The sequence below is a fragment of the Hyalella azteca genome, unplaced genomic scaffold, assembly GCF_000764305.2.
Source record: "Hyalella azteca isolate HAZT.00-mixed unplaced genomic scaffold, Hazt_2.0.2 contig7054, whole genome shotgun sequence".
Taxonomy (NCBI): Eukaryota; Metazoa; Arthropoda; class Malacostraca; order Amphipoda; family Hyalellidae; genus Hyalella; species Hyalella azteca.
Genome location: NW_025937189.1, coordinates 409,484 through 429,305, shown reverse-complemented (window position 1 = coordinate 429,305; position 19,822 = coordinate 409,484). Strand labels below are relative to the sequence as shown.

Genomic DNA, 19,822 nt, shown 5'->3' with positions numbered 1-19,822 from the left:
ACCAGAGGATTCACTTTACCTGAATTTTATTTCTCCGTAGACGGCAACGAACTTTGTGCATATATTTTTCTATGTCAGTTAAAAAGGAGCGTGTCTTCCACCTTAGACCAATTTCTCAAGTCTAATTCTGAGATTTTTTCTTTTCACTTCTGGATTTAAAATTTGGACTCGAGTAAAGAACCGAGTTGAAGTTAATGACGGTCAAGAGAAGGCGAGGTCGCAGGCGATGGTTAATCGCGATGGTTAATAGCAAGGGCTTTGATTAGATTTTTTTATGTACATTTTATTATGAATTTCGTGTTTCTTTTAAAGTACGATCGAATTTTGTTCATGTTATGAAGTACATATTATCAACGCCAAAATAAAAACAAATACAAATTAAAGAAAACTGGACAGTAATAATCGCAGTTGGATATCAAATTTGTCAAAGTCTAAAAACATAGCAGTTCAGCTAAAGATTTTAGATGAAATAAAATATTTTGGTTGTGAAAATTAAATATATTGAAAAAACATTCAGTATAACTCAATTAGTACCTATAGGAGCTCAACATTGACATGAATCTTTGTAGTACATTTTATAAGAAGGATTGTTTTAAAAAGTTTTCTAGTATTTAAAATTTTCGCTACTGGCACTTAGCAGTTCCTCTTCTACATACTTGCATAAACTTCCTTGTAATTAGGGAGAATTTATGAACATTTTAAATCTCACGAGCAATAGTTGGGCTAAAAATTGTATTAAATGTTCAGAGTAGAAATAATTTTTTTTTTGCATTTGACCACTCGACTAATTGTTCTGGCCCTCAATGGGTTGAGGTATCAATGAAATATCTAATCAAAGTTTTAAGAAGAAATAAGGAATAGCGGGAAAAATCTTTTTCCCGCTAATAAAGGTCTATATAACGGGAAGTTTGTCGATCTTTTTTGTCGAGAATTCCGCCATTCGCTTCTGCTGGAGGACTATTCACAGATTAGATATATTATTATCGTTTATTTAAATTTTTAAAACTTTTTAAATTTCCACGTGTTACCCTTGACGAAACTGATAGGACGGTAATTTTATTCGCAGACATGAGGCATTCACATATTTGACCCCACTAGCTGAAATAATTTCCAGTATTTGCAGGATAAAACACAAAATTGCTTTACGCGTAATTATTATTTTCTCACAGCATAATCATAATTTTTTATTAACACTGAACGACGGAGTAGGAGTCTCACTGTCATTGAATTGAGACTAAGCAGTTGCCATGGTTACACGACGCGGCGTAGCGCGATACCTTCGCGTCCGGAAGTCGTAACGCTCGATGTGTTCGATCAGAGCTTCCGTATTGCTTTCGTATCGCCTCGTTTGACGTTCAACGGCAATATTGGAAATAAAATCGTATTAAATATTCCAATGTCCTTTGTTGAATATTATTTCTACATCGTCTGCCTCTAATATAACTTGAATAAATTTTCGAGAAGAAAATATTTGGAACACATGAAAACCTGTTTTGCATTGAAGACACAGAAAATATTGAAGTGCCACCTTGCAGACACAAGTTTGTGTATAGTCAAAATGGTTTCTTTTCACCCATTGATCGTTATAAAATTGAGTCGAGAAAACATAAAATTGCTATTTGTCGTTGCAAAGTCAAAAAATTGCATACGAGAATAGAACTTGAAGTTTGAAGAACACATCATATTAAAGTTGCATCAACATCTGTAAATGCTTGAGAATGACACTCAAGTCACGAATCGAAGGCTTGGGCATTCAAATACCAAATTTAATCCTTATATTTTATCAGCATTAATTAGCTGCGGCCAAAATCTCTACAATTGATATTCGTTTATCAATAACCTGAGACAAAGTAAGTTTGCGTTTCTAAAAGCTTACATAATAATAAAGTTTCCGATGTAGTGATACATGGAAAAAGTTATCCGCATATTAATTTTAAAATAATTTTAGCAAAAATATTGGTCAACCTGACTTTTGGTTCTACCGTGCATGCTTAAAAGTCAGTCCGAATGTGATACGAATAATTCGAATTTTTTCTTCTTGTAATGTTCAAAAAATGATAACAACCCATCAAATGACGTTTTAGCGTATTTATTGACCAATAATCAACTACAGCTAATTTATTCTGTGAATATAATAGTTTAGTAAAAAATATTAATTCAATATTTGATTCTTGCCTGCAATGCAAACATAAATGCATTCGTCCACTATCAGGAATGTTTTAGAAAATATTGAAGAATGCATTCAGCTGACCCCGCAATTAACACATTCTGCTGACCCCATTTGAATTAAGAAATGAAGTATATACTACATAATATAATGAATACCTTATTCTATCAATTTTAAAATACCTATCATTTTTGAAGCCCTGAACGGTTTTGCCAGTCGAAATTAATTAGTTATCATTGCAATTTCGAGAATCAATGGTAATTGTTTCCGAAAATTCCGAGCTCGAAAATAGGTACCAACGGACCGAAATAAATCAACACCCATCAGAAAATTTATGTCGTTCTATACAAGGAATAATGATATTTTGTAATTTTTATCTGTGAAACTCCTTTGATGATTTGAAAAATTGAAACTTCAATTTTTTAACTTACATTTTTATTATAACAAAAATCAGCCAACATGCTGTATAGCGCTATCTAAATCGAAATAATTGCAAAGAAAAGCAATTCATTAAGGAGAAAGAAATAAACTTTTGAAATTTGATCGCGTTTTTTTTATAATTAGCAAGAAATTTCCTAAGATGAAATTGGATCCGATTTTAACATCAGCATTTGAATACATATGAATTTGAATATTATTTTCTTGAAAATGGCCCGAACGAAGAAACTTGTGTGTCAGGAAACTGCTGAAATCCGAGTGGAGTGAAATGCTGAACTCAAGCATTGATAATCTCGTATGGTGATTGAAAGCTTACCTGTTCTCACTACAACATAATGCGATGTCCTCACATTTGAATCTTGACATTACAACACGAATAACTAAACCTGGATGTGCTGACAATATCATGCGATCGCCTCAATCAAGTCGTGCATAAAGTTTCTCGATTGAAAAATCCACTGTCAGTAATTTCAAATAAATGCGGCATAAGTGTGGCAGCAGTTTAATCTGATGTAGATTTGTTTGTCCCAACACTGAATTTTGAAAATAATCTCACAGTTAGTTGTGGAATGGTAGGAAACAAGGCGGGCCGTCTCTAGTGAAGTGATATTAGACAAGGTGTTACGTCACTAGTGAAGTAACTGTTGACAAGGCGTGACGTCACTAGTGAAATAATACTATACAAGGCGTGACGTCACTCACGTTGTGCTAAACCATGCGTCGGGTCTGCCATGCCGCGCTGAACCTTCTCTGCTGCTACGTCGCAGCTGCCTTAGCAGCGCAGACAGAAACTAGAGGTAAGCCACAACATTTTTATTGCTCAGCTATGATATTTTTTAATAGTTTGTTAAATTCAAAACAGAGATTCTATGCCATGCGTTTATCAATATATATATATAGGTCTTTCACTAATTGAAGAAAATCATAATTCATTAAATACGTTTCTATGAGGTTAAGTCCCAATTTCTAAGCAGTTGATGACAGAACGTCGCCAATATGGAGTGGAATTTCATTTCAAGTTAAAAACTTAAATGGGATCAGATGTAGGAACCTCAATGAGACCTGATCAACTGAGAAGAGTTGCACATTCAGCAATAAGAGAAACAGGTGCACAATTGCGATAGCCTGATTTGTTATTTCAGGAAATACTTTTCAGATGATCTGAAGGCTGTCTATACATAAGCGATAGAAAAAGAGGTTCTTTTCTTGTAAACAGCCACGAATCTCAATAAAGCAGTTGTGGTGTGTAGCGAGTAAAAAAAACTTTACAAAAAGTATATCATTTGCTGAACTATAACTTAGAGGTTTTATTCAGCAAGTGCTTATAGCTGGAAAGACGTAATTTAAGAAACTGGTTCAAATATTTCATCAAATAATAATGGATTGTTAATAAATACTTATTTTGTGTTATATTTATACAGGTAACTTAAGTGGATTCAGTTGAAATAAGTGAATTCAGCTATCTTATTCTTTTTACGAGATCTGTCTAAAAATGTAATTAGACTAAGTAAATGCAAGCACTGATGTTCATACGCTGAGAACGTTTCAGGCACCTTCTGCATATGACTTAGCTTGAATGAGATGAGCGATAATATTATGAAAAGTGGTAACACAAAAAACGTATCCTGCATTATTGTCAATTATCAGAATTACTTGTCTCATTTGCACTCTTATGTACTCATAAAAGTCGTTCACGTAGTACGGAGAATTTAAAGTTTATTAAAATTCAAAAAACGCCGCCGTCGACTTATTGTTTAACTTTTGTATTAGGTTCTTAATTTGCGTATTCTAGAAAGTCATGGCCGTGTCGAAACGTGGCACCGTATGGCCCAGAATTTTATATTGGCCTGGATCAGCAATACAATAGAAACCAAACTGTTCAAACATTGTGTACGTGTGAACGTTACTGTTAAGTTAGCAAGGTAAACTTGAAAAATGTTTCCTCTAGATAAAATACTTGAGTTTTACTGTCTCTTTAGAAGCCTCAAAATGCCAATACACCTCACAGAAATTGTTGTAATATGAAATGTTGATGAGCCAAGTAATTCAGGCTAAGATTTAGCCTTGAAACCAACCGCAAGCGTGTCGCTTCGCATGTCGAGTTATTCTCGCCTACAAATAATATAACAATACCAATAAAAATGGCATAAAGTGTATCAACAATTTTCTCGCTTTTAACTTACATGATTTTGTATAATGTTCTACAGGAGTTCTAAACTCAATAAATTCTATATCCCCTCTAATTGGGTAATAATCTCATATAATTTTGAATTTTTCCCAATTTCATTCATTCAATAATTTCACGATGTGTCCTAATTTTCTTTCCTTTCATTTGAACTATATTCAGGACCAGAGCTTCCCCCTTTTGGATTGAAGAGGTATTTTAGTCTTTGAGAATTAACGAAATGTTCTTAATTAATTCGAGAAATGACAAAAAGTGCATAAATTCGTACGTTTCTTGTGTCGACCTTGGTATGGGATGCCCGTTTCCGTAATTTTGAGTTTGTTGATAATTAATTATCTTGAGCTTATGTATATTCAGAGCATTATGTTCGTCTCATCTTCCTACCCATCGTTCTCATAATAAAAACGTCAATGAAATTATAGCTCAGCTCGATTCCTCTATGATGCCGGTCACCATTAGCCACGGTCCCTTTATTGTCTCAGTTTCCTAGCCTCGTATAGACGGCGTCTGAGGATCCTGTAATGCGAAAGCGTTGCCTTTCAATAAATCGATTATCTCCGTTCATTTCGCTATCAGCTCGCGTCCGCGATTCTGCAGGCCTTCGATGCAGCGCGGCAATAATTTGCTACCGCCTCCTGCACGGCGCCGATCACTCGAGTCCCTCACTAAGAGGAAAACTCCTGCGTAGTTTTGAGGAGTCACTCCTCGTGCGCATTCTTCTTTGGACACTCCAAGTTGTGGAGTGGCGCCAGCAGTTTGTTATAACGACCTTTGACTCACACCGACAAGCTCCGTCTGCGCCAGGGAAGTCGATGCTCGAGAAAAGTGGTTATAGAGGGAAACTTGTCACTTACAAATTTATCCTGCATGAAATATATATTAACTGTCCATCGATATCTAAAATAATATTTTTTATGTATCGGCGGTAATTATCCATTATTGACTTTATACTTAGAACAAAAATCCAGAAGTCAGTGTATTCAGAAATGATGTAAAGCGACAAACTCTTGCTGGTTTCGATCCCCACTAAAAATTATATCAATGAATTTTTCACGTTGAACTAATAAATGAAAAAGGTAATATACGAAAGGAATGTTTGAAAATCAACTAGATGTCATCAATATACGTATTGTAGAAAATATGCCTAAAATATTTCAATGGGACAACCTGACAACTAAAAAATATAACTCAGTACTCACTGCAGTGAGTGACAGAGAGCGCATTTTCTCGTCGACGAAAACTTAAGGTCACGGACAGACGGACGGACAGACGGACAGACAGACAGACAGACGGACATGGCGAGCACAATAGTGCATTTTTTCCATAAATGAGAGAATGAGCTAAAAACTCGCGAAAAGGCATGATAGGGCCAAAGAAATTGATGGTAGAAAAAAAATATGTACTGTACTCTGTCCTACTTTGGTAGATCGTCTAAAACAATGTTCAGAGAATTGAAGATCTTATTTTCAAAATATTTTCCGAATGTTAACCTGCACCTGGCGATTTCTTTTCAAAATGAGTTACTTCTTATTATCTAATTAAGGATGTTAATTATTCCTGCCCAGTCGGGGTCCCCCATGGTTTATGAACACAGTTGTGCTCGGTGCGCATCAGCGTACGTCAGAATGACATTGCATAACTTCTACGTCTGGGTGGTTGAATACCGCGGCAGGGGCTTTCGTTCAAATCATCTCTTTTCCAAGCCTTTTCACTCCGATGTGGGGCTTCACGCCGAACAGTACGGAGTGACTGTGTCTAAGAGCAATTTCTAGATGCTCGGTTCGATACTCTCTCGAGCATCTAGATGCTCGATACTCTAGAAATTGAAGATAAATAAGTTTTTATGTGCCGCTTTCGTTTTCCCGCCTCTTAGTTCCCACCTCTTTAGTTTATATTTGATTTACTTTGCTGATTGTGCTGGTATTCTCGAAAATTTTTGATGCGATGACGGAGCTTTTGGAGCTAATATACTAATTAATGCTGGCGGAGCTGGTCTCCGAAACGTTTTCAATGAAGATGTGTTGAATTTACTTGGCTTTTTATATGCGTTTCAATTCATGGTGAACCTGAGATTTGAGCAGACTTATCACATATGTCCCATTCGTAATATAACATTTAAATAATAAAGCTACACCCCAAGCCTGAGACTGATGATGAATAGTGTAAAAAGACCGTAAAATAGAATGCCAGTCATTATCGTATTCGAACTAAGACAATCACAGCTAATTCGAAGGAAATTTGCTTGTAAATACTTAGCATAAAATTTTATTCTATTTTGAAAACTATTGATATGAATTTATGGTGTGTGTGAAAGCTTAGCGTGGTTTAACTGCAATGTGTCATTGCTAGGCATTGATCTGGGTTCGAAATTTTCCGTTAGCTGCAATCGCTTACTGATGGGATTTTTGTACGTCTATTTATGGAAGGATTTTATGAGCTTCAAAAATGATCGAGTGCTGAATAACTGTACATTTATTTCATTGTGTTTAAATACTAGAAATCATTTTAATTTTCATTTCCATACAAAATAATTTTCTTCTGACAAAAGGGTACTCTAAGATTTGATTTATCTTCGTTAGAATACTCGCTTTATCTCTTATTTATTGTTATTTTCTAAAATATATACTGTACCTTTTGCTCACCAAGTAGACCCACTAAGCTCAGCGGAAGGATTGCCTATGCTCTTAGACAGAGCAGGTGCAGGACAGGCCGAGCGATCATGGAGAACACAGCACAACATTTGTCCGAGCGCTTCACCTGATGATGCGCTCTATCACCCTAGACCAGCTATGAGCCTCACGACGCCTTCCGTGTCCTCTGCAGATAAATTTCTTTGCGTTTTGCTGGAGTATGTTTTTCCCGCGCAAATGTTTCCCGCTCAAATGTTTTGATAATACCACCGCTAGTATTACGTTGTCATAGCAACGCCACTCGTAAGTCGATTTTGCGTACTTACGAAGTTTTGATAATACGGCCGCTGATCTTTTCGGTGTAGCGCGTCCGATTCGTGCAAATAGAGTAGCATCGTGCCTGGATCAAGCAAAGTTATTTTGAGATAAATGTTTCAAAAGGTTTTGCCTGTAAAGTATTTCTATCATAATTAAACGACTGACACGTTCGCTATAATATTATATTTTATGTTCTATATATTGGTTCTTAACGTGAAAATTAATGGCGAATAAAAAATTTACTTTCGACTGTAGCAAAATAATTCATCAAAGTTTGCTAGTGGAAGTACACGTCAATCAAGACCTGTATTATTATACATATTTCGGAGAAATTTTTGGCTGGTAACAATTTAACTGAAAGTGAAAAAAGTGAAAATAAAGGAAAAAATCAATCTTCAGTGCTTCAGAAAACAACATCTAGGTAATACTCCGCAGCTGCACAAACGATCACATTGAGCTGTCGAAATTTCGTCTATGCTCGGCTATAAAAGAAGCAACACAAGAAAAAAAAAAACAAAAGAAAAATAAAGAGAAATTGAAAGCAAAACAAAACTTCAGCGTAACTAGCATCTGTCCTTGATCTCGCATTACTTCGACCATCTCTTTCCACTTGCTTCTTCGTGAGCACATGCGCATCATATGAATTCACTTGCATCCGACAACAGGGGCCTCTAAACCGGTTAACTAGACATTCCCTATACCAGCTTCATGCTGGTCAGAGCAGGGCAGCGCTACTTGGAAATGTAGCGGCGCTACCGCTACCGCTACATGCTCTAAATGTAGCGGGCGCTACCGCTACCGCTACACCCACTAGATTGTAACGGGCGCTACCGCTACCGCTACAGTAAAATGTAGCGCGCTACATCAGCCGCTACAATGGCCAAAATTATTGGAAATCTCTAAATATTTATTGTTCTGCTATTGGGATTTACTCATTAACATTTAATGATAATAAAACATTTTTAAAACATATCAATGCAACTTAATTGCAATTAACCTAACTGAACTAGTATGGGTTAGCCCAGGGTTAGATACAGTAGATAAAAGTTACAGTTATTTTTATGTTTTACCTTCCCTACATGGATGTGAACTTTAATCTACCAATCTAAGAAATTATCCACATATACAAATAAAAGTCACCAACAGTTTTCAAGCTACGGCAATGAGAGACATACCATTCGATTTGTAAAAACAATACCTAGCGACTCTAGAAGCTTGTGCATGGTTTGACTTATATATGGGAGGGGGAGGAAGGTGGGGGGGTAAAAATGTGAAAAAATGGGAAGAACGCGAAAAAAACGATGAGGAAAAAAAAACCGGGCTACAGTCGCTAGATATTGTTGTTATAAATCGAATGATATGTCTCGACATTGTAGCATGTGATTTGCAAAAGTTATAAACTTTTTAGAGTACCCCTTATTTGCCGTTTTCTATTAATTCCACGTTTTCTTTCATTTTTTAAAATTTACATGAACAAAAAGGTCTTAGATTTCTGTTTTACATATGTGTACCAAGTTCCAAAACGATCCGTCTGTAAACAAAAAAGTTTTGTTGGAGGGTAGCCGATTCCCTTAAGTAAAATCTAAAGGCTTTATCTATAAATGTAGCGGTAGCGCTGTAGCGGCAAAACCTCGTATCGCTACTTAAATATGTAGCGGGCGCTACCGCTACCGCTACATTGCCTTAAATGTAGAGCCGCTACCGCTACCGCTACTGAAAGTGTAGCGGCCGCTAGTAGCGGCCGCTACATGTAGCGCGCTACTGCCCACCTCTGATGCTGGTATAGGGAATTTATTTGAATTTAACTCCACTCCATGTTTGGTATTATTGATTTTTCGTAATAAAATATTAATTTAATCAAGAAGCTACTAGGGATATACGGTACAAGGTACACGGAATAAATTTGAAAACAAAAATTTTCATTCGCAAAAATTACTATGCTTTTTTAATATTTTTATGAGCGCACACATAGGCGCATAAATATCTAGAGTTGTATAAAAATGCGGATAAAGTTCTACGAAAATGTCGCATTTGAGAGTGGAGTCTTGGGTTTCAGACTTGGTGAAAAAATGATTTAGGGCCCTCCCCCAGCATAGGCACTCGCGACTTTGACATGTATTTTTAACCTTTTAACCGTTCCTTCGTCCAGCTACATAGAACTCCCGAGCCTGCCAACAAACGGCAATAACCAGCATCATCTTGAAACAAATATCGCATGACGTGACGAGGCTTGTCACCTGCGCTGGTATAGCACTTACTCCCGTTGTAGTCCAGACATAGCCCGGCAAAGTCATCTATTCAATGACAACGCGCCAAGGCATCTCATAATAAGGACGCAGAAAAGTCTTTTTCAGGACTACCATGGCGCTGCTGTGACTTAAGTTGGAATGTCACCGTATGTAATGCCGACACCAATTTACATCGGATAGCTTTCGCACGAAATTCTAGAAACATTCGCAGAAATTTGGGAATCAAACAGAAGCAGAAACAGAAAATTCGAGTAAATTTTTAACAACTACGATACACCGTTGTAATAATTTAACATCTTTCAATCCGCTTCACACATGCTGAAATTATATTGAGCGTTGCTCTCATGAACACAATATCCCTGCTATCATCGGACGCCGTAACAGCAACTCAAAGTAACTTTTCCAAAAAATTGATTTTATTTTTTATTTACAACAACGATATAAATCAAACAAACGAACAATAATGTTAAAGTTTCTGCGAGTTAAATTGCGGAATACCTTACCTACGAATAAATCGTGAAACTGATCTACGAAATTCCCTGATTAGTTATCACCGAACAAAGAAGCTACAACAAAGAGTCTACGACCAGACTGCCGCCGAGCGTGCGGCACCCAAACGACCCCCGTCACCCGAGGAACACCGCTGGAGCAGCTTTGACGGGCCCAGACCAATAAATTTGTGCACCTTTTAGTCATAGCGCAAATAGCTGACTATTAGAAATTATAACGATTCAGTAATAACAAATCCTCTCTGAATGGAAAGAAAGTACATTGTACGAGTATCGTCACAATAGATTGTTCAGTGTATGAGAAAAAACGGAAAGATTACCAACATATGTTGCCTCCTACAGCGTACCGGAGCCGTTAATACTATCGAACTTGCATCAAACTAAGTATATATAAATTTTCAAAAAGTCCATTTAAAATCGAGCTGGCGAGGACGATTATAAAAGTTTGTGCGTCCAGGCTTTTCACTCACTTATTAATTCCCATGCATTAGCACCTTTCAGTGTTATTATCGAATTGACTCAACGTATAGTGCATTGTAATGCGATCTTATGAAGTGACCGTGCTTCTTGTTAACAATGCAAAGATAAACGAGAAGAGCTGTATCAACAGACTGTAAAGATGAATTTAATACGGCATTCACAAAAGGTTCGAATTAATGGCATTCATAAAAGGTTAAAAAATTAACCGTAGAGTGATTAGTGTTCATAGATAAAGCAAATTAAGATTCCTAAAAAATAATCATCAAATGAAATTTTATTGTACAATCAAGATTGAACAATCATGAGAACTTTTGGTACTCCTTCTGAAATTTCTCTCCAAACCGAAATTTCACTTATCTCGGTCTCTTTATCGAGTTCATTGCCGGCAGTAAAATGTTATTCGCACGTTCTCAAGTGGGTCGTTTTCTTATTTTTACTCGTAAGACTCTTCTGCATTTTGGCGAGGTGAGAGTGCCCCATTACTATTCTTTTCAGGTATGAAGTGGTCGAGTGTTACTTGAGAGGCCACTAATGTATAGCATAGCGCAACTCAGTTCTAAAAAGCTGACCCGCGCTCACTTTTAGGGCAGGCCCAACTCGAGTGTCATTTTCTTCAGCGCCCGCCCCACCCGACCGTCCAACCCTTAAGATAATATTTACCCGACGTGAATTCCGTAACAGATCCGCCAATTAGGAGCCTTATTTCAGACACTATACGTGGATCAGCTGTGGCTTTTGATGATTTCAAATGTTCGAGCTGCTGAGTGACAGAACGCTGGCTGAATACTTTTTTGTCATATTTTTTCAACCGATTTAATTAATTAATGAACTTTTACTTTTATAACACTTACTGACAGGCATTATGAATTTAAATAATTTTTCTCCGTCTCTAATCGTTCAGTAATTCACCATCGCGTAAGAAAAAAGTATAGTGAGGCAGATTGCAGATTTAGCTGTCGACGATTGTTTCAAAGATTGAACTTGAAGTTGTAGTTGATGACGACAGTTTTAACACAGCAGAGAAACGTAGATGTGACATTTTTCGCGTATGCATCTCTGCTCGACACTCTCAAGTGTTCACCTTTAACTCAACTTCTTATGAATAGTTTTTTAGAAATTTATACATCTATATCAAGAATATTAAGTAATGATCTTTCGGTGTATGGATGTGGTACTTATCTGTTATAGATTTTGAGTTATTCTATTATTCTTGCCATACATTATTATTATTTTCATTCATGAAACCACATTTCTCTTGGAAGAAGCTATTACATTGTGGCTCAATACATCCTCGAGACAAATGGTTTCATATTTTTTTATTTACATTAATAGTATGGTTGTTACTTGAAATCATAAATGCACTTCTATTGATTTAAAATGTGAATCTTTTCATTATCACGTGAAAGTATACACCATTAGTAAAAATGATATCAAATAATATTCGTTTCACATATAATTCAATGATGAATTTCGCAAACATAAAGCTCAGAATTCATCAGTTTTCTGAAAACATTGATTATAAAATCAATTTCTGAAGACAACATCATCAGAGAGAATAAGCGACAGGGCTTCCTTCTGATTAATTACGAGTGGATTATCATTTGCTTTGAAGAGCTTCGCCCATACTCCTCAACATCTGAAAGAAAATTATAATTCGATTTGAAATTCAAGAATATGTTGTGCAGAAATTATCGGAAATATCTATAGTTTGGTTCAACTTTCATATGATTGAGTAAAATATCTGTTTTATCGATCTTGGCTTCGAAGTTTCAGAAGCAGATGCATGACTAGTGTAAGGCGTATAGATGGTAAGAAGGAAAACGAGTTCTGACTTTTATGTGATGAGCATCTTACGGAATTTTTTTACTTATTTTTATCTCTAGCATTAAATTACAATAATCTTAAATAAAGACCTTAGAGCGAGAGACTCCAAGTTACTGACCACCATTTGCTTTACATGTAGAGAATTGTACCTGATATTATATTATTATAATTATTTCACAGAATTAGGTTCCACGAGTTAGGTTTTTGGCGCTCGTTCAATGATCACTGTAAAAAAATTCATTCCTGTTCCCTTAAAGTTCGTGGAGGAAACTGTAAACATTTTAGTTAAGTTGTGGTCTATATGGCTGCCGAGGATTCTTATACTACAAGTTTTAAGAAATTTCCTGAACTCTTATAAGCCAATTAAGTCTCGTAACAAAATACACCAAATGAAATTATTTTTACACTCTATCAACTGTACAACAAGCTCTTCTTGATTGAGCGTCATTTATCCCGACCGAGCATTCAAGTGATTCTAAGCTGATAATAATTGTAAACCGTTTCAAAAGATATACATAAACGAAATTGTTATCCACGATCATCTTTAGAGTAGCGCGTTCAGATGTCTTAGTATATATTTGTTTGTGAACAACTTCAATCATGAACCCGATCGTCGTCAAATTAAAATTTCAATTACATCACTTTCGCAACTATGCACGTCAATGCATACCAGACGCACCACTCAAATAAAATAACTACATATCACTCACACCACTACGTACATCAAACCAACCATGTCACCACGCACATCACTCACATCATGGCGTACATTACTCTCACCACTCCCTCTGACAGTCACTGTCTAGTGCGACTGCGAGACTGGGAGACAGCAGCTAGACGCTGGAGTGTCTCGTAACCAAGTTACGATTCGACGTCTCGCAAAAATCTCGCGAGACCTCGTGCGTCGAGCATCAGAATAATAATGCTTGTCTCTACTCATGTCTTTGTTTGCCCATCACGACTTCTTATCCCCACAGGAGTACACGTAAGCTCCCTATAAACGTCGGCCCCAAATCCGTGCTTGCGTGAGGAAAGATATTACAAAGACTGAGCTGTCATTCCCTATCATCATTCACCCATCTCATTCACTCATTCGTCTTATGTTTCATACACGTCATGCGTTTGGTCACTTACTAGTCATGCGTTTGCTTACTACCTCGGGTTGAATTCGTTTACCTACTCATTCGCATTGTGTTTCCTCACTCGCCCGTCATGTGTATACGTATGCACCAGTCTTTTATATACCCGCTCCCACGTTTTATAATTTATCGTAATAAATTTTCTAATTTTTTTCTTACATAGTTTAATCTCTAATTTTCTATTAAGAATGTGAAGAACGAATTGCTCACATTCGTCGTTCAGCGGCTATAAACGACTTTTATATCCGAACAAAATACTTTCTGAATTAAAAAATTTCAACTCCATCAAACGGTAAAACAAATCGACGGCCTACCACTCCGATCATCATTCTGAGATTACAATCTAATTATAGTCAATTCGACACAAAGAAATTTCCCAGGAAAAAAATAATCAGCACCATCCAAGTATCGGGATAATTTTAAAAGGATATTTGCAACATATACTGATGCTGACCAGACTGTACATGTGCTGATGCTTGTACGTCGCAGAGGTGAACATATTCGGCACAAAGAAATCAATTCGGCACAAAGAAATCAATTCGGCACAAAGAAATTTTCCATGAAAAAAGAAAAAATAATCAGCACCATGCAGGCATTGAGATGACTTTACAAGGATATTTGCAACATATACTGATGCTGACCAGACTGTACATGTGCTCATGCTGGTATACGTCGCAGTGGTGAACAAAAGAAGCGTTGATGCAGCGTTTGTGATGCAGCGGAGGACGCAGAGGCTGGAGCGCAACTCGCCCCTGAGACCTGCTGCTGCAGCAGCAGACTGCTATAGGGCTGGAAGTACGTTTCGTTTTCCTTTTTTGCGCATTTTGTCATTTATGGAAAAAATGCCCAATTGTGCTCGTCATGTCCGTCCGTCCGTCTGTCCGTGACTTCACGTTTTCGTCGACGAGAAAATGCGCTCTCTGTCACTCACTGCAGTGAGTACTGAGATATTTTTTTGTATTCTGGAATGCTTCTGCAATGATATCGAATAACTGCTATCCTATTCTGATTTAAAACGTGATAATACAAGCGCAAGCGTGGACTAGGAAATGTTCATTAAACGACTTTTTATATTACATAAAGCCGGGTGTCCACTGCTCATCATACGTCATTGGGATATTTTTCTAATCCGGAATCCATAGTAAAAGAGGTCTTTAAAAATTGAACTAGAATTTGGTGATTTGAATATACTTTCGATCGTTGAACTCGTTCTTATTAACCTGAATGTGATTGCCACTAAAACATTTTGAGCAGCTAATACACAGGATATTACAATAACTTGTAGTGTGCAGCATCGCAGTCAAGGACTGTGCGGGATAAAAAAACCTAATGCATTGAGCGTGTGATGTCAGAGAGCGGCTCTAACTATGACAATTATTATATAATAGTAATGCCAGCCTAAATAGAAAATTTCACCCTGAATAGGCCGGGAATCGATGCATTTTCTGATACATTTTCACCTGGAATTCATCTAAAATTCTATTCATCTATTCATAAACGCCATCAGTCAAGAGATTCGTTGAGCGTTTATTTGATTTTAATGATTTGAGATGGTGAAAAAACGTATTCATTGAGGTGAATTAGAAAGGCGTTCACTTTCTTATTCAATTTACAAGAAAGAAGTTGGAGTTACGTAACTTACGAAGTTCTATGGATTAGATCGTTTAGAATTTGTAGTAAATAATTCGATCAATATAGAAGCATTAATTATTCCTGCAATTTGTAATCTCATCCAAATAGGTACGGTATTTAAATAAGTCTCATATTAAATCTCAATAAATAGCGCCAGAAGTGATCTAGAAACTATATGTATCCCACCCAGCTTAGGGATTACTGGTTGATCCTTATTGACCTTCTGTAAGAACGCCAGCGAAGGCATGTTCTCTCTGATCGCCCTCGTTATTATGCATAGGAAACTGAAGAGCGACGTAAGATAACCAAGAAAAATTACCAGCAAGTCTCAATCTTGTGACTGCGATGGCAGCGAGATACACAAACGACATATCAGGTGTCAAAGGTGGCTTCCTATGACCGTGATTATTGGGATGTCTGTGGATCTTTGATGGTCATCCATCATTCGGTTAGAGCCCAACATGAATTTTGAAATGAATTAGATTAAATGTGAAATCATGATGGAAAGTATTCTGTGCACTGAATGCAAGATCAAATAATTTCTACTTTTCATTCATCTTGTAATTGGGAAGAGTAAAAAATCGTTAAGTAATCAAGTTGATAGCAAAACGATTTTTATTAACTTCAATCCCGATAATTTTATGAAAAATATGACGAATCTCATTAAATGGAGGTACATTATGCGAAGACAATCCATTAACTATGAACGGACTCAGTTATGAAGAGAAAGACAACCTCCAACAGATAATTCTATTTGCAACGAATAAATCCAGCCAACTATGATTATGTTTAAAATTTGACAGACCCTCCTGAATTTTAGCAACAAGGAATTGATTTTGATTTTTAAACCACTCAATGAAATGTGCAGTAAATCAATTTCCACTTCCATTGTACAACTTGGATTCGAAATTTAAACGGATGCTTACATACAGGTTTAAACATTAAATCATTAAGTTTTGTGGTATCTTAATTACTACTCGCGTGCATCATTTGAAAAGCGCTGTATAAATTACGTGTCCAAGGCAATCAAATTCCTTTTGAGAAAACGAAATCTTTCATGATGAACAAAGTTTCGATACAGCAAATCTGGCTCAGTTTCGATTACCCTAGCAAAGGGTAACCGCGCGATTTTGTGCCATTACGAAAACATAAGCAGAACATCTACATCTGCTCTGAAATATCGCATTTCTATTCTATCAAATTTGTATTCACACATCATGATATTTATTTCTATTATACTATTCAAGATATCGATCGAATCACAAGCTTTCGTTCTTAAAAGTGCCTCCTACGAAGTCATTAACCATTTCTATTAACCTGTAAATTCTTGGTGCCAGGCGAATATATAGAGTTCCTCTGCCAAACGCAATTAAACATCACTTAAAGCCTCACTCCTATCCTGATTTTGACTATAATCGTTGTTGCATTCTCCAAACGAGAAGCATTGCACTTGCATGGAGTCTTCCTAGGCTCTATGTTGCTCGCGCGTGAGTCGTTAAGTTTTAGCGCGTGTGTGATAGCAACGATTGAGTGCCATAACTGCTGCTGCGTTACGCCTAACGAACCAGACTTTGCGCTCTAAAACTTCGACGACCAACATCATGGGCCGTCGAACGACTGCTCGCAGGCTTCACTTCCCGTTCTCGCGACGAGCTTTGAACGGGTCTTTACCAATGTCCGCTTGAACATTCATTCTTCAACTGAGACATTCTCTATTGACTTCTAGACTTATACGAAATAAGTAGCTGCGGACATTGCAACATGGCGAGATTATATCGGAGGGCTTAATATTGATGTTGTCGTGTTGATACCTGAATTTTCATACTTCTATGCTCTAATATAATTCGAATTTACCCTAAAAGAGTAACAATGTTCCCTAAAACGAGACGATAACAGCTCAGGGAATTCTATAATAGCGATAAAGTAACGTGAACCTCCACAGTTACTTATGAACAACTGAGACAAAAAAGTAATTAAACTGTACTATCCAAACACATAAAACATAGTTAGAAATTGAAAATTTCAATTTAAAATTTAAATAATTATTCTAGAGAGTACGCTAGCTCTAGCCTAATATCTTGCTGTGCCATGTGCAAGAAATTAATGAACTAAAATTTATTCTTCCAACTCAAAAAGCTTTGAAGCAGTAATTTTTCCTTAACGGAAGAATTTAATCCCTGTGCTAGAAACACTCTACGCTAGTTACTAAAATTGATTTACATACAATTCGTAGAAGATCGCAGTCGAGTTATCCAAGTTCCCATGATGCATGAATGAGACTTAGACTTACGAGCATTCCAATCGGCGGTTTCTCTTCTCGCTTGCCCCATTGCATAACCACGTAACAATCTAATTTTAAGTCCCACGGGTAAAGGTAATTCGAATGAAAGAGGGATAATCTGTAGAGCAATAGACTTCTTTATGCATTGTAAGGAAGTGGCTCTGTTTGGGCTTTTCAAACATGTACCTGGGATATATATTTAATTAGGTAAGCAGGAAGAGTTGTTAGCTGAAGCAGCACATCAGGGTTGCACGTGTGAAGGATTTCTCCTCCATGTCGACAAATCGATGGTGACCTCACTCATAGAAGAGTGAAGGGTAAGCAAAGATCTCATTCTGTTTGTATTAACTTCCGTAGGGACTTACAATCTTTTCTGAGGCCACTTCAATGGAACTTAACGTACCAAAGTCATTACGGTTCGAGCTATCCGGCTTGACCTACAATAAATTGTTATTTGCGTGAAAGCATTGACAGACATTTCTTTTTTATCGTACCCCATTACGATGCATGTCAGTGGACGTTGACACGTTGTTGCTGCTGGTGTTACTGCATGCTTGTCACAACAAGCATGCAGGCACTTCTTCACTTCGTGGGAGGCACTTCTAAGAACGAAAGCTTGTGATTTGATCGATATCTTGAAAAGTATAATAGAAATAACGCGCTATCTGAAGCGCGTGACGTTGTCTGTGTGTATGTTGCGTGCCCCGAGGTAGCCTATTAAGTAGTTGTATTTTTATTTAATTTGACCGACTAGGTGCAAAGAGTGGAGTGAAAAGCCGTCGGTGTATGTCAGGTCTGCCATCGTTGTACTGACAAGATATTCATACTTTTTTGTTTAACGGGGTAAGGATATCTACTGCCTTATTCCGTCTAAATAGGCCTCAATATTAGCCAATATTGTTGGTTAATGACAAATTTTACTTCACAGTTTGGGCACAAGTACTTAGCAGGAGTGAACGAATCTGTGTCTGAGCGATTTGATGGCAGCTCAACTCACGATCGCAGGTCAAACGGAACTCGAATGTGAAGCTGCGGCCCAATTAACTCCCACTAACTACATATAGCCTTTGCGTCGCGCATGACTCTTGACCGTTCAAAGAATTTCGAAACAAATTTTGACATAGCACTACAAAATTTAACCGCATAATATTATGCAAAATGAATCATTTCGGCCTTAATACTATTCTAGCGAACCGATAGTAATGCCAACGAAACGTATTTGTTTTGCGAAACCTCTGAGATTAAAATCTTTTCATTACCCGAAATGATGTTTTCTACTACTCAATATTGGGACGGTTTTTATTTTCCAATATTACGAGGGCGTGGCGGATTTGAGAAGATTTTCGGCAGGCGGTAACGAAATCCAGCGTTAAGATGCTTTAATGAGTGCAGATATTAAGAGCTTGTGGAACAGGAAGGATATTACAGGCAGATATGAAGGGAAGGATCTGTGTAGGCAATACCTCCTCATCTAGCCGTAGCTAGCCCCACGCTGCAGTCTAATTAACTTGAGCCTCCCAACACCACACTCCCCGAAATTTTCTTTGACGCTCAGCTTGCCAGGATTCCCTCATTACAATCAAGATTGCAGAACAAAAGCTCCTTGCAGCAGCAGCACAAATTACGACCAGATCAGTGGCTGATTTATTGGTATATCGTTAATAGAGGCGGGAAACTAAACCCATGTTCATATTATACCTCTTATTCTTCACTTTCCTTCACGCAATACTGCGTTCCGACAAAACATGAAAAATTTAATGAATAATATAAATGGTTTCCAAGATTTTATTTAAGAATTTCAATCAATAAGATATCATATCTCCGGTGCTGTTTGGCAATTGGTATCGCTGGCGCACACAAGGTTCCCATTAACAGCTGGTTGCATTTCCAAAACAATTACACATGAATGAAGTTGAAGGGATGGTTTACTAATTAGAACAGAATAGTAAAATTTTAGGTGTTTTGCGATG

The 19,822-nt window shown here is 37.1% G+C and overlaps 1 protein-coding gene across 1 annotated transcript in view; it reads left to right on the top strand.

Moving 5' to 3' along the window:
• Positions 1–2,626: 2,626 nt before the first annotated feature.
• The window catches only part of LOC108668704 (lachesin), a 79,377-nt gene continuing 62,181 nt past the window's right edge, over positions 2,627–19,822 (top strand). The window contains exon 1 of the mRNA XM_018155949.2: positions 2,627–3,402. Within this exon, the coding sequence (XP_018011438.1) occupies positions 3,321–3,402 (82 nt within the window). The 5' untranslated portion in view covers positions 2,627–3,320. The remainder of the gene's footprint in view (positions 3,403–19,822) is intronic.